At 40.6% G+C, this 21,714-nt stretch overlaps 1 protein-coding gene across 2 annotated transcripts in view; it reads left to right on the forward strand.

The window, feature by feature from the left end:
* Positions 1-18,696, forward strand: part of ACER3 (alkaline ceramidase 3) — a 59,509-nt gene extending 40,813 nt beyond the window's left edge. For both annotated transcript variants that reach the window (XM_005440954.3, XM_027807769.2), the window contains 5 exons: positions 4,024-4,082; positions 7,389-7,490; positions 10,152-10,256; positions 11,985-12,030; positions 12,260-18,696. In XM_005440954.3, the coding sequence (XP_005441011.1) occupies positions 4,024-4,082; positions 7,389-7,490; positions 10,152-10,256; positions 11,985-12,030; positions 12,260-12,313 (366 nt within the window). In that variant the 3' untranslated portion in view covers positions 12,314-18,696. The remainder of the gene's footprint in view (positions 1-4,023; positions 4,083-7,388; positions 7,491-10,151; positions 10,257-11,984; positions 12,031-12,259) is intronic.
* Positions 18,697-21,714: the final 3,018 nt, after the last annotated feature.

Genomic DNA, 21,714 nt, shown 5'->3' on the forward strand with positions numbered 1-21,714 from the left:
ACACAGCTTGTTTGGGGATGTCTTCCAGAAAGCGAGTACAGCTTTCATTCTGGCTAGTACTTCTACGTGCACAATAGCTTAGGGAATGTGGAAGGATGCTCTGACTCTCCAAAGGATCACCTCTACAAGTCATTGAAAGGGGAGGCTCAGTTTACTGCTGCAGACAGTGTTCCAGAGCTCTCCAGAGCTGCTCTGTGTTGTGCAGCAGCAGTGACTTGTGTGTTGCTTTGCCATCACATACATGCCTCTAAACGGGACCAAACTTAGTAATCTGAATTAGTTAGTTCAGGAGCTGTCAAGGCAACATGTAGTACTAAACCAGCCGTAACTATGCTGAGTTATTTGGTGTTTTCAGTGTCATTGTGGGGATTGCCCTTCCTTTTTCTCTCTCGTCAGATTTATTTTCCAGAAATCCAAGAACATGTAGAAGTCTGTTTTCTTTGTTGTAAATTGCAAATACAATTTCCAGCTCTCAAGTACTTAGGCTATCTTTTGATAGCTGGTTGGTTTATTAATAGGTAAGCAACGGTTGCCAAGAATCCAAAATCTCTTGGTGCGGTTTCCAATGTGTACACTAATATTTGAGGCTGATAAATGGGCTTTATTAACCAAGGATGGGCAGAAGGCCAGGAGCAGGGGAAACAGAGAAGTGGATATAACAGGCTGTTGCTACTTTCTGTACTAGAAGGGTAGATGGAGAACCAGTTTTGTATGCTTTCCCCCAGTGTGGAGTACCAACCTTGCCTCCAACTTGCATAAATGAATCTGTATCGCTTGCCTAACTGCCTCCACATCAGAAATGCTGCCAACACTAAGCCCTGAAATGCTTGCTTCCCATTTGCGAATTAGAAGGATGTTCTTCATATTTGCCCTTCATACCAGGGAATCCACGGGGTATTAGTAAGACTTTGGGGTTTTCCCCATTGCAAAGATACAGGCTTCAAAGCTGAAATACCTGTCGCTTTATTTGCATCTTAAACAGCAGAGGGAATTGTCTAGTGATAACAAAAGATGATGAGTTTCTGTTGTTTCCTTTTGTTTCGATTGTAGTGCAAGGGTGTTCTTTGGCTTATAATTTAAAAGTGCTGTGAGACAAAACAGCACAAAACTTGCTTGGTTTTGATCTGTCACTTAAGTGATGTGGTAGTTAAAGAAGAAGAACAAACGGAGCTAAAGGAATTGAAAAATTTGAGTCAATACTTCAGATATTTCATATTTTTTTTTTTAGTTCTTTCATACTTTATCCTTCTTTGGATGTACGGATAATACCTAACAAATTTTTGGCATGATGAGAATAGTAAATCCATGGGTGGTAAAGGAATAAAAGTAAGCATTGCTCCCTGAAGTATAAACTAAGTTGTGTAACTTGGTTTATAGGCTTCTAGTAAGAAACAGCTGTAGTGAGGCATGCAGCTACAGTCTCTGCATATCATGGCAACGCCTCCTCAGTGCTTGCCTTCAGCGTGGAGGATTGGAGCGTGCAGAGCAGAACAGTTTGTTGTTCCAGTCTTTCACAGGCTTTTAAACATGAATGTGTTTTACTGCTAACAACCTGTTTGTGTGGGGGAGCGGAAAAGGCAAGAAATTGAAGTGTCAACTGTGGGCATATTTTTCTTCAGTCACTACAAGGTTCTTTGTATTTATTTCTTTCCTTTCCTCCCTCCATTAAGACTGTCCTATTCTGCAAGCCATTAAGCAAGTCACTAGGAGATACCGAGCCAGAGGCTTTACAAAGAAAGCTTTTCTTAGCTTTTGCTCTTTCCTGCTTTTAGCAGCTGCTGTAAAAAAATTAGCATTTTTAGCCTGTGTTTTACCTGGGGTTTGGGCTCTGTATAAGATGTGTTTCTCTTGGCGCAGTCTGACACTCTTAACATCTTGTGCAAAGAACCCAAGAGCAAATTGGGTAAAAGCAAAAAATAAAAAGGTGGTTACACTCCTAACCAGTATGATAGAAATTTCTCTTCATGGGTTTTTTCCTGTGTCTCTGCTGGAGAAGAGCATTTTAGCAATGGAAGTTATAAGAAAGAGGAGATGAGCAAGGAAAGGGCATTATATTGTGATTTGTGTTCCAGAGGAGCCTTTCTGTGAGTTTCTTCCTCTGTGCAATCCCTCTCTTAGAATTATTAGATTAGAAAAATGAAACAGGCTGTTTTAAATGAGGCTGATGAAGTAAACAGTACTTTAACTTTTAAATATAGTCTGTATTTCTTACATGATGGAGTCTTTTTAGGCAAAATGTCAGTGATACAGAATTGTACCTGCATGCAGCGCCTAGCACACCTGAGCAGTCCCCTTTCTACCTTTAGTGTGGAACTGATAAGCACTTAATATTTAGGCTGTGTCTGGCAGGTTTTGTTGGGGTTTTATTACCCCCAATTTGTGCTGTACCCCGGCAAGGGGACTGGAATTTGCTAACAGTTTTGTATGAAGTACAAGCCAGAACCAATTAGCCTTTCAAATACTTTTGCTTTGTTTAGCTCTACAGAGCAGAACACAGAGTAGTAGTAGTTTACTGAAGTTATTTGATCTCACTCTGAGTGCAAATAAAGAGCTGCTGTGCTGAATGACTTTGCATAGTCAATATTGGAGCGTACTTTTACCTGTTGTCAAACATAAGGGCTCTGTTGTCTGTCTTGTTCTGTATATATGCACTCATAATATGGTGTGTGTTACTAACCTCATCCTTAAAGCTAAACAAGTTTGAAAATTTGCCTTTATGGACTTTTGAAAGGTAGGTTTCACTTTGCATTATTGCAGCAATGTGGTTTGTGTCAGGTGACTAGACATGTGCATATGCTTGCAGGATGGTAATAGCCGAATGCCCCAGTTACAGCAGAGTAAGAGGCTGGTCCTTGTCCTGAAGACAATGTAGTTTAAAAGAAGAAAGGTATGAGGAGGTCAGGAGAACATGGTAAGGACACTAGTTTCTAAGCACAACTCTGTGAAGTTTAGTGGCTTTTAAAAATAGGCAGCAAACGTTTGTCATTTCTCTGTTTCACATGAAGAAAACAAAGGCAGCATTAGCTGGGAGTTAACTAAAAACAAAATGAGAAAGGAAAGTCAGTGAACAAGGAATGGAAAAATAGTGAGGGGCTTGTGAGCCACTGTAGCAAAGCAAAGAGCAAGGCACAACTGCTTGCAACGAACTGCCTTTTGGCGGGAGGAAAACAGTGTTCGGAACAAAAAGCATGGAGAGTCATTTCATGTCACCAGTGTCTGAAAATCCTCCCTGCTGCAGTGGCTTCTACATCACTTTTCAGGCATGGATGATCACATTTCTTCTCTTCTTTAGTCTGTACGTCTTGGAGATGGTGTTATGTGGATACTAAGCTTGTGAAAAAAGAGTGATTTAAAGATCACAAGGCAGAAAATAAATTATTACTTTGACTTTTTATATAAGTCAGGCAATTACATTCAGATTCGTCAAGCCTACAGTGAGCCAGATTTTGCTCAGGGATCTTTTCAGAGCATGCAGCCTTCCCACTATATAATTAGACTGCATCCCGATAATCTGTAAGTCTGTTTTAAATGCTTCCTTGGAAGTTTCTCCCATACTGGTGCTCAGTATGGGCATGCTGCCTATGCAGTCTCAGGTATTTGCTTTCAGGAAAATATATTCATCAAATATCAGTGAAGAAAATACAGGTTTCAAAAACGGTGTTAGCTGATGCTTGTGCAATCCTGGGCTAAAATGCACAGATAGAGAAGAGATGGTAGGAGTTCGTTACCATTTTGGTTTCAGCGTGCTTACTGAGTGCCATCTAGTGTTTGCTTCCTAATTCAGAAAAGGGAAAGTTTTGCACAACTGACTTCCTGTAATTGCGTAAAGGGCATGGTTTATAATCACACTTATATTTGAAACTTTTATGGAAAACTATCTGGAGAGGAAGTTAGAGAGGATGCTATTTTTATGAGAATAAGAAATACGAATTAACAGAGGCTTCAAAATTTTTTTACTCCTGTAGTGTTTTATAAAGTCTCTTGAATCCAACTGCTAAATTTTATCTCTGTTTTTATTTCCAGGTCATGTATGGAACACTAGTTTCCATTATAGTTCTACGATCTGTTTATATAGTATTATGGTAAGTAACCATTTAGTTCAGCATTATAAGATAAACTTCGCATTTGCATCTTTTTTGGTGGGCTTAACATGAGAAATTGGCAATGGCCAAATTTTTTTAGCTAGGTACATAATGCTAGCTCGTGCTGTGATTGGTTGAAAGGGAGTGGTTCGTCATCTTGCATTTTTTGGGAAGCCGCTGGGATAACATTAAACAAAGCTGAGATCTCTGCACTTACGATCGGTGTTCACTGCCAGGCGTTCTGCTGGTGGCTTCGGCTGTTAGCCTGGGACTTTAAGGGAAATGAAGTTTCTGTCTCCATATTGCTGGGTAACATGTGAAATCTATTGCCAGCATCCAACTCTAATGATGATAACTGGGGAGAGGTGAGAGTAAGACCGCAGACCTGAACCATCAGTTAATATTTTCCTTTGCTCTTCCCTACTTCAGTGTCTAAAATTCAAATGTAAAACATAGTAACACAGAACACTAAATGATACTTTCCCTTACGGTTTTGACTGGGTGCAGTCATATGTTATGGAAATTGAAATAAGGAGCTATGTATAACAAAAAAAGGTATTAGAAATGGCAGGAGACATTGAGAAATGTTTGCATCATTGAAGTACAGACTTGGTGGGTAGAAGTGACGAAGAAAGAATTTAGTCTGTTGGAGTAAACACATACCTTTAGCTCTCAGGGGCGCTCAGTTGGTTGCCCCTTCCTCTCTCTCCCCTGTGAACAGTTGGTGTTCTCATGTGTTTGGGGTTTGCCACTGAAAATTACTGTTTTCTCTCTACTATCTTCATTCTAAATGTGCTTTTTGTTAAACTTGGTTGAGTTACACACGTATCTGTTCAGAAAAACATGGAAGAATTTAACAAAAGGTGTGAACTTAAAGTAGATTCATTGAATTTCCTTCCAATTGCAGTTTCAGCTAATTTGGTTTGACTTTCCCCAAGAGATCCCCACAGACCAAGTGTAATTGTTCAGACTTCCGTTAAGCAAGAAGAACTTAAAACTGATGGCGTGTTACTTGCAGCTTTAGAAACAATCATCAGTTTAAAGGCACTTTTCAAACCCATGAACATGGAAACTTTAATCCTAGCTTGGAGATCTTAAATGATGTTACCTTAATCTGAAACGATTCTGTGATTCTTAATTCACTTCCAAGGGAAACTAAGTTGAATCAAGTTCAAGTGGTTTTAATTCCATTCATATAAAAGGATTTAGCACAGTTCTAGTCACTTAGATTATATTTATTTCTGTCTGTATAGGCAAACCCCTGGCCCTGCTATCTTTCCAGTTCTGCAAATACCACACACTTGTGCATTCTCATTATTTCTAGAGAGTTTCATTGTCTTCCGGCGCTATCAATAACAGTGCCATCCTCCCTCACAGGGCATCATTCATTGTCTTCCTCCAGCAAATATCAGTCTCTGAAGTTCCACCTACTTTTTTGCTTCAGTTTTAGGGGTTTGGGAGTGTATTTTCTTAACTAGCTAGATCACTTCATTGTAACATGGCCCTACTTGCTTCCCCCTGTGGTTATGTTATGCAAGCTGGTTAGAAAGTTGAGATGAGGAGCGAAGTAGGTTTAAACTACTTCTAAATTTTAACTAAAGTATGATTAATTTTAAATTACTTCTGCTAGATCAGTTGTGCCAACTGGAAGGTACCCTTTCTTTCCTCTAGAAGTCATCCCCAAGTACACTTTTGGTTTTATTTTTCTGGGTTACTAAAACATATTCCTGTCTCTCCATTAGTGGCACTACACTTGTCCAAGCCCTTTTCAACTTACATATCTACCCCAATTTCTGCTTATTTTTTTCTTTCTTAATATATGTTAGCTTCCTATCACTCCTATTCCATAGCGTGGGGCTTGAAGTTCCTCTGAGCTTAGAGTAAATATCTCAAATAGCAGCGTGGTATTCTTTCCAGGCCGCTGCCTCCTCCGATCCTCATCATGTGTTGCTGTTCCTGCCCGATTCCCCTGCACTTTCCATCTCTTTCTTGGGTCTGCTTCCTTCCCAAGATAACTACTTGGCAAGTGTTCTTTGCTCACGAAGCATGTTCCCCATTAATAAGTGATGCTAGCTTCTCTCTCATTCCCTCACAAAACACCACCATTTATTCCCTGAACAATTCTAGCTATAATTACCTAATTACCAGCATGTATAACATACCATTTAGTGCTTTTTCATGTCCTGGGCTTGCTTATGTCTCTAGAGCACTGAGTTGGGAATATTAACAGTGTAGTCTCTGCCATGTATCACATGGTGCTCCATGCATTTATTACTAGACTAAAATAATAATTTTGCTAGTTTATATTGGCAGTACCCTTGGTGTGAACACATACAACATGCTTCTGGTTAGCTTGCCCTGTGGAAGAAGCTCTGCCTGTCGTGTTTTGCATGTTGCCAGTGCTCACAGGTCTGAAACATGCACTGTATATAATACAGTGGAGAAAAAGCAGCTCAGGAATGCTTTTTAACCCAGAATCTAAACTGCATTCAGAACGCTTAAAAATAACTTGAACAGTATTTCATGGCAACCTTTTAGGGTTGGAATTGGATTTGCTTTTGGACTCTAAATCTTATTAGTGGGAAAGGAGCAAATGCTCCCAACTGCCATGTAGGAAGTTCACAATTCCATTGTCCAACCTGAATGCAGATAGTGAGGGTAAATTTATTAATGATGCACTTTCTTGCATCTGGTTCTTCAGTGTGTTTCCCATATTCTAAACAGGATTATTTTTTTTTGTCTTAAAATGAAATGGACATTTTTCCATCCCCAGTAGCGCTCAGTGATAAAATAGAGCAGGAAATTACTGTTTTCTAAACCCCTTTATTTGATTGGTTGTTGGTCATGGTGGTCTATGTTCACAAAAGTAATTTTGAAAGACCTTATTCCTAGCCTAAGGATATTATGCTTTGGAAAAGAGCCACCTCTTTTGGGAGAGTCCTAATTTGTAATCTGGCTATTTTTTAACTGAAAGATTATACACAGTACCAAAGAATTAATACTTTTTAGCCAACTTCAGTTTTCCCACTTACTTGTGGTGTTAGGAGAGAGCAGTATTTTGGGGAACAATTAGAAATACAGAAGAAAAACGTTTAAAAAACCAGTCTCGGAGAATGTGAATTCAGGAGAGAAGGGGAGGTGGTAAAATATAATACTTGAACAGATGAGATTTGAAGTTGGTATTTTTCCTTTTAGGGAAAAAAATAAATTACTAAAGTGGTTTATTTGTATGTAATAGTATTTATGTATGTTACAAGCTGCCTTTGAAACATCTTGAACTAAATTTTGCATTTTTTCTCTCTCTAGGGTATACCCATGGCTTAGAGGTCTAGGCTATACATCTTTAACTGTATTTTTAATGGGATTTTTTCTCTGGAATGTGGACAACATTTTCTGTGATAAACTGAGGTGAGTTTTTTCACTTTGTTCAGATAACTCTTAATAGTCTTTTATCATAAAGCTTTGTATTTTCTGTGGTGTATATTCAAGTCCATGTCATGGTATGTATGGTATGCTGCCTACAGAACATTCCATGAGGGTTTTATGCAGTTTGCTCACGACTAGATTCAGCACTCAAGAGCTTTTTTAAATCCATGAGTATAATTTTTTTTTAAATAACTGATTTTTATTTTTAACTTCAACTTAAATTGAGAGAAATTAATGTCACTGAAGTATTTTTGAGGTTCTGCATCTTACTAAAGGCTACTATTCACACTTGATTTCATCTGAATGAGTTCTTTATCCTGCATTTTTTTTTCTTTTTGTTTCTACTCTTGCCATTTCCCAGGAAAATACCAAAAGCAGTAGTTCTGCACATTAAAGAAGTATCTATTGCAATATATCTGTCACCAGTAAACAACAGCTGTTTGAGCATCTCAAAAAGAACAGTAACTCTGTGAGCCAGTACACTGTGCTTGGCTGTCATTATTAGCCTGAAGTCTTCTGGCTTAGCACTTGTAGAGGAGGCCAGGAGAGACTTCCTCTCTGTTTAGTGTATTGCCAGATGGGGTAAAAAAGGCCCCCAGACAAAGCTTGTAGGAGCCCAGCATCTCATCATGTGGTTAGATATCCTGTCTGTGCATGAGAGAGCACCAGTTGAACAGGTTGTTCTCTTAATGTGTGTTACACCAGAACTGGACAACTGCATCATGGCACCTTTCTTCCACTTAGTTGTGGTACTTGTGTTCTGCCGCAGGAAAGGTTGATGCCAGCATCCAGAAAATGTACTCTTGGCTATCTGGTGCACTGTTATGCTGCTGAATCTGTGGTGTACAGAATCGTCCTAGAAGGTTGCTTTGTCAGGGTCAGACTGCAGCATGCTGTAAAGAGGTCTAGCGTTTTCCATCTGTCCTTGTTGGCTCTGTAGTCCCTGCACTAGGTTAAGCCAACTTAAAGTTAACTTCAATGGAGTTTTCTTTAAACTTTAAAAAAAAATATATAAGTGTACTTAATACATGGTGCCTTGTCCCTAGAAATGCTTGATACAGATGGGATAGAAAAGCTATTTGCCGACACAAATGGGTGGATATACAGTGACTTTGCACATACTGGCATCAGGGTTGATTTTTGCAGCTGCATCACATCAGTGGTGAGATCATAACCCCCAATTCACCGAGCCTGCTGAGCTGCTGCAGGTCCGTGGGGCTTTTGAACTTTTTCCTAGACTCAAAGATTACACCAGCTGCTGAAGCACTTTTTTCCATCTTTATTTTGTAAAGGGAAAAAAAAGTTAGCATACTTTCTGTAATATTTATTTGGTTGTGGTGCTGGAAAAAATTAAATACACTTGTTTACTAGCTTTAATCAAATGTCTGCAGAGCCTTGAATTTCTCCAGGTGGTACTACGACTTGAACCTTTGGAGAAAGTATATTCCAGTTCCTTGTAAATTTTTATTCTCTAAAGATCTAACTTGTGAATCATCCGCCTACCTGCTCTTTTGATTTTAACGTTCAAAATTGTATTTTGGTTCAGGTTTTGTTTTTCTGTATTTCATTAAACCTAGAACTTATGCTTTTGGTTGTTTTTTTTTTATAAATAACACCACATCTAAAGCACTTAGCTTCCCTGGTTGTATCCATGCACTTTTGAATTTGAGCTTTGAGATTTCCTGCCATCCAAAGCCTCAGAGGCTGTGCTGGGGTGATCAAAACTCTTCATACGTGTGACTGAGCAGCTCTGGAAACTAAGCAGTAGCTCAGGGATTAGTGTTTAGTCAGGGGGACTGAACATTGTAACATCAAGCAGTAAATAAGTATTACAGAAGCTGCAGATTTTTCTTCCTTAACACCTGCAATCGTAGTTTTCCTTTTTTGTTTTGACTGAATGTGAAATGAAAGTCAAGAAAAAAGACAGATGGAAACATTTGTTCCACCATCAACCAAAAGAGGCGTTATCTGCAGAAGCCTAGTGAGCAGGAGAAATCAGGGAAATGGAGTTCCTTCCCTTTCTCTGTGTCCATCCCTTAGCCTCTTCCCAAGTAGTTCACACCCCATAACTGTGCAATGTACAAAGCATGTTGGCAGAGTATTTCAGACCTCTATCATTGCTTCCTCACTGAACACCCATTTTATCCCTGCTTTAGAGTACAACAGAGGAAGGCAACCTGAGCTTCCATGGAGGTGGAGAACAGGTGGTGTGATTGCCAAATGTAAAGTGGTGGCGTCTAATGGACCCCATTTCCTCTCTCAGACCGTAAACTCAGCATTTCATCCTATGGACCGTTGTTGATGGGGTTTTGGGGAGGAGAATGGTAGAACTCATTTGGGACTGTGGGATGCTGTAAATAGATTCCCTGAAATCTGAGTCCAGAAGTAACTGATTACTCATTGTGTAAAGAAGCATGAGTTTTCTTTAAATGTGAAGAAAGCCAGTTTGCTAGTATCTTTCTATAGTGGCAGCATGAGCTTTAACTGCTGTTCCTCAACTGCTGAAAGCCTGAGTCATGAAGCACATGCCTGAGATACAGAAACAGTAACATGTGATCTGACAAATGAAGCACCGCAATTTCAGATTGCTTAGCTTGGGGAAAAAAAGAACAACCAACATTGCATAGTGTTTCTTTCTTACAGAGCACTACGAGAGAAGATGCCTCCTGTTGTGGGAGCTGTGACACAGTTTCATGCATGGTGGCATATCCTCACAGGCCTGGGCTCTTACCTCCATATCCTGCTAAGGTAGGAAATGTTTCCTAAACCGTAAAGCAGTCTTAAGAGTTTTCCCACGTTCAGCTGTACTTCAAAATGTATTGTCCAAAAGAGCAGGAAAATGACTTCTTACTAAACCGATGGGAGTTTTTCTTTCGTCTTTGCAGCTGGTCTAAAAACTTTCTAAAAGCAATTTATATTCTTCGAAATGTAATCATTAATCTTTAATAGTCATGGTTTTTCAGGAAAATGTAATTCAGAAATTGGAAACATGTAGCAGTTAAACTGGAAAACTATTTGACAGAGCATTAATTCAAAATGTGAGCTATTAATACCTTTCTGTTCTTGAGCAGCAATCCTGAAGTACTTAAACATGTTTAATTTTAGAAGCATAACTAACCTTTTTGATAGGCACTGTCCCTCCTGAGAACTAGCGGGCATCATGCTGTAGAGCAGAAGGGTGAAGACCAAAGTGGTTGGAGCAGAGCTGTTCCCAGAAGGGCAGGATATTAGTTTTAGGAGATTTAAACATGAACCCAAGTTGGCTAGTCTGCAGCCCGTAGATGTCTCTCGCTTTTGTTCTATACTACCATCTAGTGGAACCAGGAGCAAAAATAGAATTTAAGCTGGAATCTGAAGAATTTCTATAGTATATATGTTATAATATATAATGAAATAACATTAATGGTAAATTGCCATTTGCCCATAACCAAAAGAATGTCTCTTTAACACATACATTCTATGTAGTGAGGAAACTTGAGTACGTAAGGTTTTTGCTGTGTAACGTAGTGTTCTACTTTTTCGTCAGGTGTTAAAATAGTTAGTAAAAGAGAAGTGCAGGGAAAACTGCAGTTCCAGTATCTGATCTGACAGCTCTTTTGTATACACGTGTATACATATACATATATATGCACACATATTTACACGTATGTGTATTTATGTACATGTATATATGTACATTTATTTGTGTGTGTATATATGTATATACATTAAATATGTCAGAGTATGTGGAAAACAGCTTCTCCATTTTGGCTGATGGGTTGCCGGCTGCCCTAAAGGCTCCAAGATAATTTTTTGAAGAAAATTCCTCGCAGAAAGCAAGTGATACAGTGAGTTTGGATAGCACAGGCAAGGTTTTTACAGCATGCTGCACAGAGAAAATTTGCGTTAGCATCCTCCAGCCCTTGGGGAATGTACAGATTTGTCTGTCCTACCTGAATGAACTACATGCTTTCCCTGCAGTAGTTCCCCTAGTATTTTGTGAGCCACACAGTGGCATCAGCTATGTCCACTTAAAGAACTGAAGTTATATACAGGAGAATATCTGCTGAGGGGAGGGAGGCGTATAAGAACAAAAATGAGGTACAGAATCAGTCTATGTTGCTTACCCCACCCCCCATGTAACATCTGCTACGTTTTGTGGTACATTGATCTAATTTCATCCTTCCAAAATGACAGGCTATAGTCTCTGCTTAGTCCTTTCCATAGCGGAGAGAGTAATTAGTTCTTCAAATTTCTCTCTTTCTCCCCACACAGGTAATAGGGTAGATGAGTTTGCTAATCATGGTCTAGTACAAAGGGGTTTACTGTAGGCTCATGCTTCCTATTTTGCATAGATCTAGGTGGAGTGGGTAGCTCTGTAATCACAGAAGCAATACTTTTCTAGTTGGAAAACAAAATTTGGATTATTGCATCATTATTATTTTATGTGCTGTGTTATACATGAGATTTTAAGCACACTTTTCTCCTTTTCCTCAGTTTATACACAAGGACACTTTTCCTGAAACACAGGCCGAAGGTGAAGGTAAGGAAGCAATATTTTGTGTCCATCGGTGCACCTGCAGCGTTTGAATGTCTTGTGCTTTGAATATGCATTGGGGCTAACTGATTATGCCTGTTAGGGTACTATCTTTGATTTCTACTACATCCCAAGAAATGCAGTTGAAATGATGGTTAAACCGTGTTTGGTTTCTGTTCCAAGAGACATAACATTCCAGGAAATCTTTCCCCTCTTCCTGTTTTTGTTTTAACAGTTTGTTTTTGGAATATGGCCTGTTCTTCTGGTGGAGCCGCCCAAGAAGCTTTGACTGAGACCTAGGCAGTCACGTGCGATCACCTAGCCTGGCTGAATAAAGCAATTCAACAGTTAACTGTGGCTGAAGTATCAAAATTATGGATCAATTCAAGCACCATTGCTATAAAAGGACTTCTCTGTCTTACTAGGCCAGCCGGCCGGAACAGAGCAAAGAGTTGGCACACTAGGGATATAATGTTTAGTACAGCTTTATTCTAAGTTGTTAAAACAAAGATTAAGACACAATATTTTTATGTATATATTGTATAGCTGATGATACTGAGCTAATATTTCGTGCTGGTCACAGAAAACTAACCATTTTTGAAGTGGATTGCATAGTTTTTCATTCAGTTGTTGTTCTTTCTGTGGTTTAAACTGATACTAGTAACTGAATGACAAAACCAGGCCATGGATGGCCAAGCTAAGCATTTGCGTGGCCTACATTGAACTGAATGCTTAACCCGAACTACTTTAATCTTGCACTTTTATACAATTAATGAAGTATGTAATGATTGATTTAGGGCTTTATCTTGCTTTTCCACAGCCTCCTTTGCAATTTATATTTTAAGCAAAATGGTTGGGATACCTGTGCCATTTAGTTCGCTTTGTACCGAACTTCCATTTTCTCTTTAGTCCAGCTGATGTACATCATGGAGGACATTCCAGGGTGTGACCAGCAGAAGACACTTAGATGAGGAAGCATTATAGGGGTTCTTGTTTGTGTGTTGAGACTGAATTGTTAATTTCTTTGACCAGTGATCCATCAGGAGGCTGCAGGGTGACTGTATAAACACAAGAAACACTTTTTTAAATTTTTTTATAATTATTACTTACATGCCTCCCTTTTCTATCCCTGCTTTTTACTGCCCATGTCCCATTCGTACTACAGATGGACAAACACCTTAGGTGTGTGCTCGTTCAGCTTTGAGCTTTGAAATCATCTCTTTCGCTTTTTTTACAAGTCTTAATATTGGTCAGACTTTCAGAAGCATGTTCTTACTCAGAAATATTGAAGAAAGAGTAAAGAACAAGATTGATGTTGAGGATACCTCAAAATATAATTGGCAGCACTTTGATTGCTTGCTCTTAATCTGTCCATCACATGGTTACTCTGAAAATATGACCACCTTTTTAAAACCAATTTTGGGGATTAACGGGGGGAGGGAACCCACTGATTTCTGCAATATTTATCTACCCAGCTGATGAAAGTTTATAAGTAAGCATAAAGAAAACATTGAACTAACACAATTTTTCAAAATATACCTCATATTGGAGGCTGTGGTTTTGACTCTTCAGATCTTGAGGAGACTAACAGAGTCTGTCTCTGGGCCTACTAGCTGCCGTGCTATGCAATTTTTGTCTGCTTTTGATGCTCTGAGGGGCTTATCCATCTTGCCCTGAAGGAGAAAAGAGAAATGCTGAGACTAATTGGGAATTCCATTCTGTATTGATTCAAATCATGCCCACAGCAAGGCACGGTAGTGTAGCTATAAAGCTGTCTCCCGGATCACAGAGTCCTGGCTATTGTACAATCAAGCAATGACTAAAATGTTCTCCTCCCTTTAATGTTTTTTTTTCTGTTTGCGGCTCAGCTGCATCTTCCATGGCCATCAGTAGCACTCCTACTGATGTGAGACTCTAAATAAAATCGTGGCTTTTGTTATGTGGCAGACCCTGGACTCTTGGGATCAAATAGACCCAAACTCGGGGCTAGAACAGTGACGTCAGTGAGGTTTAAGCGTGTGCTGATAGCAGGGCATTTCAACCTGTAAACCACTATAAAGACTCCTGAATGATAATTTTAGAACAAATCTGTTGTCAGTAGGCTCCAGTTCCGTAGATACAGTCAGCATCTGGGTTGGGAAATTTGAGTGATCTTCGGTCTGAAAGAGGTTGGAATAACTAGAATAGAGGTAGGAAAATGCTGTCTTGGATCAAGTGTCTTTGATTATCCAGAAGGCATATTTTTTGTAAAGAGATTTGAGAACTGTTTTTAAAATGTAGCTTAAAAATAAGTGCCTGCCTGTTCACATCCAGGCTCTCTCAAGCATGCTTCTGCACACTGTATCTAATTTTCTTTCACATTTACATGTTTTCCTAAGTTAGGGAAAGAGTCCCATAATAGGAGCAGTGCAGCAACAAGACATATCAACAGTCAATTGTGACATCTGCTAGGTATGGTATTATTTTTAAGAAAATGCACAAACCCTTTATTTTAGTGGCCTTATCTTTGTTACTGGAGGATCGGGGGGGCTCTGGTTTCCCTTTAATTGAAAGAACCAGTGTGCTGAAAAGCCACTTTCTTATTGGTAAGGTATCTCTACAATGGTATATTTTAAATATATTTGTTGACTCTCCTACACATTTGCAACTAGGAATTGGTTTGGTTTTGAGTTTTGGTTTTGGGTTGGTTTTTTTTCAGATCTTGTTGAATTGAATTGTCAGGATTTTGAAAAAAGTTGGAAAAGCCCTTGTTTTAATTTTATGCGTCTGTTAGCTTTTCATTCACATATCGTTTGTCACTGTTTTTATCTTTAAACAAATTACGCAAATTGGCTTCTCCATTCCAAATGACCAAAACCATGCACACCTCTACCAGCCTTCCAGCAGCCTTTCTTTCAGGTTATTGTTAGACCCTGAAGAATGTAATTTACGTATTTGTCCTTCTAAGCGTAAATAATCTAAAATTATGGGTGCTTTGGTTTAATTGCCTTACTGATCTTGTGAGTGATATTGAAAATGGCAAGCCATTTTTACCTGCATGTCACTGAAATTCAGACTTGCCTTTTCTAGTGCCTGGGAAGACATACATCCTTACTCCTGTAATGTCTTAAATGTCTGTTAAATTGCTTTTTATTTATATGACTTGTATGACATGCTGATTATTTTTTTTTCTACAAACCTTAGAGCAGCATATCCCAAACTTTTCTTGCACTACATCTTACAAGGTGGGTCATCTTTGATCCTATTTGTTGAGTAGGATTCAGACAACAGCTACTTTAAAGAGAATTATGGAAGTAGCAGGTGTTGTTCAATATGAATCCTATAGGATGTGTTGGACAGACTTGATAGCAATGAACTCTTCTATTCTTTAACATCCATGAAGAGCCAGGAAATCTGCCACCTTACGACCGTCGGCTGGGCACAGATCAGCAGCAAGTAGTTCTGCAGACCGTGAGGTGAGAAACTCTTCCTTGGGAATAAGAGAAAAAACCTCAAAATTACTCTCCCAGTGCAGATCAACACCATACCTTATGCTGGGAATCTAGATTTTTTTTCTGCATACAGCTCAAGACATGCATTATCCAGAACTGAAGCTAAGACATGATAAACAAAAATCTGCCATCAGGAGGAATCTCATCCGTGTTTTGAGGACAGTGTTGTGGGCTAGCGGTATTAGTCATCTCGGGACTTCATTTTAATGCTTTTTCTTTTAGCACAGGGAAGATGTGCTACCCCTAAGTTCAGAAGACTACCCCATAGTCAGAATTGGAATATGCAGTCGAGCACTTGCCGATCTACCTCTGTCATGTATTGTACAATACCCATGCCCTTAATTAAATATATATATATATATATATATTAGAACAGCCTGACTTAGACCATGCAGCTCCTGAGGTCGGCAACAATATTGTACTGCTCTGTGGCTGACTCTCTTCACTCCATAAACATCCTGACTTGTTCAGTGTTGTGTCAGTCTTAGTTTGTGCTCAGTCTGCTGTTGATCTGTGTGCAGAAGTCTGGCTGCTTTAGAAAGAGACACAAGTAGGAGAATTTCAATTCAGACAGGTGAAGTGAAAGCTTTTTGGAATTTAAGTTACGTTTAAAACTAAGATGCAAACAAAATAACATGGTTTACATGATTTTGGGAGAGATGTGATGAAAAATACTGTTTCACAATTTGTTTTATTTCTCTTTTAATCTAGTATTGTGCTGTATTCATCCCTGGGCTTGTCTTGTTTGGCTAAAACAAAATTGTGTGTTTTGAAATGCAGTTGATTCTTTTGGCCATAGTGCATTTGCTTCCAACACCTGGTTTCAAACAGCTAAATGAGTTTTTCGGCTAGCTCTTCCATGTGAAACGCAGCGACAGAAAGTTCACCCAACATTACTAGTGTTTCTCACAGTCACTACCACCTTGTTTAGTCTGCATTCCAGAATTTCAGTAATACTGTTTTTTAAAATCTGTTTCTCTTAGTGGATGTATTTTTGGCATTTGATAGCTGGTGGTGAAACAAACAATTCAATACAACATTTCTCGGTTGAAGACAAGCTGTACTGAAGAAGCACTGTTGTTTTCTTCAGTAGACCTCAGAATCCAGGAACCACGCCTTCATTTTAGTGGAATGTGTGCCCCATAATTTAAATAAATGTATTCAGGTAAAGTGGTTTACTTTAAGGAATCCCCATCTGCACTTTGTAAGTAGATGGTGGGAGGCTTTAACTGATAAGTACTGTTTGTTTAACTGTGAGACTTCAGTAGGAAGAGGGATAAATGATGGAGTCTTTATTACCCATGAGAACCGAAAAGCCAGAAGGAGATTGAGAAATCTTACGTGGAAAGAGAATAACAAAAGATTAAGCATAGAATCCCATAGTATTAGGTCAACCACACTCCTGGGAACTGCACTTTAGATACTTCGGTAACAAGCTTGAATGTGTTGCTATTTTTACCTTTAACTTTCCATGCTGACTCTGCACTCTTTACCATAGGAGTGATGTAGTCTACATTTGATTCATTGTAGATTACTTAGCTGCTGTTTTGTGAGGATGGAATGTGACAGGGATCGTTTCATACGTGAATGAATACCTTTCTTATCCATCTGGAACATCCTCCACCAGCTTTGTTTGAGAGTCGGTAATGTAACTACAAAGAATATACTGTGTAACTCTTAAGGTCAGTTTGGCGTTTCTTTGTTCAGTTTCTCAGCGATGACTGCCTGCAGCTGCCAAGTGCCTGATCGCTCTGTTGCAAGTCTTTTCTGAGAGCTGAGGCTGTGTTTTCTACTGGGGTCTGGAAGACAAGGTCCTTGGTAGGTGAAGGGTCACTTTGGTTTTTTGTTAAGAATTCTCTGACTGCAGGAGTCACAGCACTCTCTTTAGTCGCTTTCCAGAAACACAGTTACCCAGTATGTGTGCCTCTGCTTGGCTCGGACTCGAGCCTGACTACCCCATGTCCCTGATGCTGTTGCATCTTTTCAGATTTGGAAAGCTGGTTGAGGGATTTAGCCCCACAGCTGGTGTGTGTTTTAGTGTGTGTAGTTCAATGACGGGCAGTGTGAGGGCAAAGCGGTCAAGCAAGCACTTAATGCAGAGCCCCATTACTGGAGCTCCCAGCCAGATGCTCCAAACAGGACTGGGGATGTGGGGGTTCATGTATACGAGTTTGGGGGCAGGGTTGATGTCTGAACCTCTTACTTTACTTCAGAACTCTCCCTTTTTACTTGTGAAGTGTTTAGATTGGATTAAGCATGTATTTGCAGATTTTGGAAGAACCAAGTTCAGAATCCAGCTAATTGAAGACCCTAAACCAGTGCCTGCAAATTTTTGTTGCACATACTTCACACAGGTTGAATCTGCCTGATGTTTGGAGCAGATTGTTGAGATTTCAAAAATGCAAAGATAAAGGGTCTTCTGGTTATTTGTCCACAGGAATAGCTGTAAGCACAACCTCAGATTCATCCTTCTTTCCCCAAATCTCTGGAACACGCGTATGTTTCTCCAGAGCCAATGTTGAATAGCGTGGGTTTTCACACATGCTCATAGCAAGTCATGTACCAAAATGTTTTCTAAATTAAAACCTTGGTCAGTTGCTGCAGAAGAATTTTTGTTGTGCATACTATTGCTTTTGGAAGAGAGAGTTTCAAGCAGCGTAAGTAGCAATTACTCCTTAAACTGACCAGGAACTGGTTTTTCTCTTCATATTCCAGACTGATGTTGACGATATGATGTTGACTATTGAATTCAGCTTAGTGCACTGATGATGTTTACCGTCTTAGCAAGTAACGTCTGTCTACCTGTAAGGCACATGAAATACCCCACGTGTTTTGTGACCAAACTTTCTAACATTGACACTATTAGTTCTAACGTGTGTTTGGGTTTGTTTCCTGAAATTCAGTATATTGTTGCAGATGGGTAACAACACTGTGACAGATGAATAGCAGTTGACAGCCGCATTGAGGAATGCTTATTGACAATTTGGATATACTGAACTGATTCTTCATACCAAACCGGCTGGTAACTAACATTAGGCTTATGTGTATCAGCATATCTTGTTTTGCAAAGCACAGTAGCTTTGAAATATTTAATGTATTTCATTTGTTATTCATGCTGCAGTCAAGCACTAATTTGTGTCTTTATAGTTAAAATTATTAAAGAATTTTGTTTTAAATACAACTTTTTCCAGGTGTTTCTTGGCTTTTGTGTTGCACAGGGCTGGCTGGTTCGTCTTGATTGCTCTTCAGTAGATGGCTGGTTGCCTGTCTTGGCAAGTGGGTGCACAAGTCGGATGGCAGGATCGCTGTGACCTGCATTGATGGGGAAGCTGCCTGCCTTGCAGCTACGAGGATCTGAGCTCCCATGGTAGTGTCACAAAGCTTGGTCATCTTGGCTTCTTGCCTGCAGCCATCCAGTAAACACAGAAATGTTTTAAAATGGAGATCTGCTTGCATTCGTTTTGAACTCCAGTGCAAGGCTCTGGAGTTTCCCAGTCTTTACTGCCTTGTGCTGGGGCCCTTCGAGCACTGGCCCTTGCTCAGAGGTGTAGCTGACTGCAGATAGAGCAGGATCTTCTCCCTTTCAAAGGCCTTTCCCAACGCACAACAGTTAGAAGGGAACTCAGGTGCTTGACATGGGTGGGAGACGAAAACGCAGGCATCGGATGAATGTGGTGTTAGCTTGGAGCGTGCAGTTTGCACGTCCTTTGCCTCATGCTTTTCCTGTTTCTTCCAGTGAGAGAGGAGAGTAATCACTGCAGGGCAGGACAGGAACCTCCCCAGGCAGAAATCATGGACCAGTAGGCACTAATCCAGCCAGTCTCATCACACCCCAGCACCCAGGATTAGTGACCATCAGGTACTTCCCCCACTTCTGGCAGCTCTCCTGGGTCCTACTTAGAGCCTCCATTTTCTCCCACTGTGTCTTTTACAGCCATGTCTCTGCAGGGACAGTCTTGAACTAAATATCGGGGGGGGGCAAACCACAGAGCAGGAAGCCTCTTAGCTGTGTGTAAATGTTTGGGGGAGCCAGTGCCACCCCCCTTCGGTGCTTGCTGTGTGGTGCTGCACAGAGAGGCACATCCAGACTCTGCAGTCAAGCATCGCCCGAAGGCTGGGCTGGGTGAAATCCAGCTTTGCGTTTTGAGCTTGTGGCTAGCCTGGAACTGAGTAATACTTGGAAATTTCCCTGGGGATAAAAACATTGTGGTTCTGTCAAAAACCTCCTCCCGACCAGAAAATTCAATTTTGAGCTTCACGATTCCCTTTCAAGACTGCCAATTTACTTGCAGCTTTATTAATTTCTTATTCCCTCTTCCCCCCGCCCTTGTTTTTTCTTTATTCAGCCTGTTCAAGGGCTAAAACTGAAGCTGTATACTTGTAACATTTTACTCCCAGTGGCTTTAACCAGAGACCTGGCTGTGCTCGGTGCTGCACCCACAATGGGGGCAGTTGCTGCCGGTTTGGCAGAGGAGCTGGTGATCCAGCCTTGGACCTTCAGTGCTACGTACATGGAGATGGTGGGGATAATGGAGTCACTAATGGAGCTATGATGGATCTCTTTTCTCTGTGGGTGACTCCTTTTTTCTGCAAAGGTACCTCAAGCAGCCCAAGTGATCTTGGCTTGGCTCTTCCCCAGAGGGATCAAGCACTCAACATGCTTCTGTTGAAGGTGCTTGTGTTATCTCTTGGCCTTATCAAAAACAAGATTTGAACTGGCCAGAGGTGAGATCAGTGCTTTGGCATTACCTAAGGGAGTTCTGTGTCCTCAGAGAACATCTTCAGGGCAATCTGCTCTGCCTCCCCAAACAGCCTCTTCTGCAACAGCTAAGACAGGGCAAACTGGGGTTGCCTGGAGGGGTAGGCCTAATACCAGACTGGGGTTCAGCAGGGCTCCTCTGGTGGGTCCCCACCTTGCTCACATGCAACAGCCAGGAGTCTTGGTGTATGACGCTTTCAGCTGCTACAGCAACCCAAATAGCTACTGAAAACCGGCCAACCTCATTAATCTCCTTCATTGAGACTGACTTTGTAATTTGCATGCAAGAGGCACCGGCTGACTTAATGAAATTAGCAGTAATTAATGGTGCTGACATGCATGTACAGCCAGCACAGGGACCAGCTGAAGCTTGGTGTGTGCCGCTCCTATGGACCGTGCGCCCACAGCACCCAGCAACGCCTTGAGACATCAAGGGCTCTGACTGGTTCCTCATCACTGAGATCAGGTAGGTAGATGCTAATGAATAGCAGCTCGCATGATCCCACAGAAATGGAATTAACCGACTTACTCTGCTGATGTAAACTGATGTCAAACCCCTAATATTTATAGGCTGGCCGAATGTCGGAGCTGCGGTGATTTATGTGGATGCCTCACCTTAGTGCTGCTTTCCCCTCATAGCTGGTGTGTTGACTCACTGCCAAAGCACAGAACAGAGTAAATTTGTTAAAATATTGCAGTATTATAGAAGCCTGGCAACAAGTCCAGCGTCTTCTCCTCAGGTAAGAGAAGTGATGAACAGGACGGCCAAATCCACTCTGCACCCAGGCAAACCCTGCGAGTCATTGCCTAACAGGATTTTGTTCATTTAGAGTTCTCCAAAGGATTTGATTGTTGTTTTGTAGTTGTTGGGGTTTTTTTTCTTCTATTTGTTTGGTCTTTTCTTTAGTCTTCTTGTTTTTAACATCCCACCTTGGCTGGAACAAAGCCAAAATGAAGTGCTAGTTACAAGATGAAAAACAGCAATGGACCTGTGAGCAACAGCACCAAAGTAGAGCTGTTACAGAAGTGGTATTTTTATACAGGTTATCTGAAAAGCAAACAAACTCCAGCTGTGTTTTCTTGCTGCTGGTGTTAATTGAATCAGGAGGGCTGACTAATATTGTGGACTTGTTTCTGCTGAAGATTGCTCTGCCATATCCCCCTGAATTTCACTATCAATTTGCTTTGCAGCCGATACAGACGCTCATACACACCCCTCTGGAGTAGTTGTGGCTCTTCAGTAACACCCAGGACATCAGATACTCGGTGGGTTTGTCCATATGTGGTGTTCGTGTTCAGGATGGAGTAAAACAATTTTTTCCTGTACCATGATCCATTTAACATCCCAGCAGACCCCTTGCTCTCCAGTAAGCATCACGGGGCACATCAGCAGCCCCATGTCAGGTTTGTACAACCACCACAGCAGCAGCCCCAGGCCAA

This window comes from Falco cherrug, chromosome 2, assembly GCF_023634085.1.
Source record: "Falco cherrug isolate bFalChe1 chromosome 2, bFalChe1.pri, whole genome shotgun sequence".
Taxonomy (NCBI): Eukaryota; Metazoa; Chordata; class Aves; order Falconiformes; family Falconidae; genus Falco; species Falco cherrug.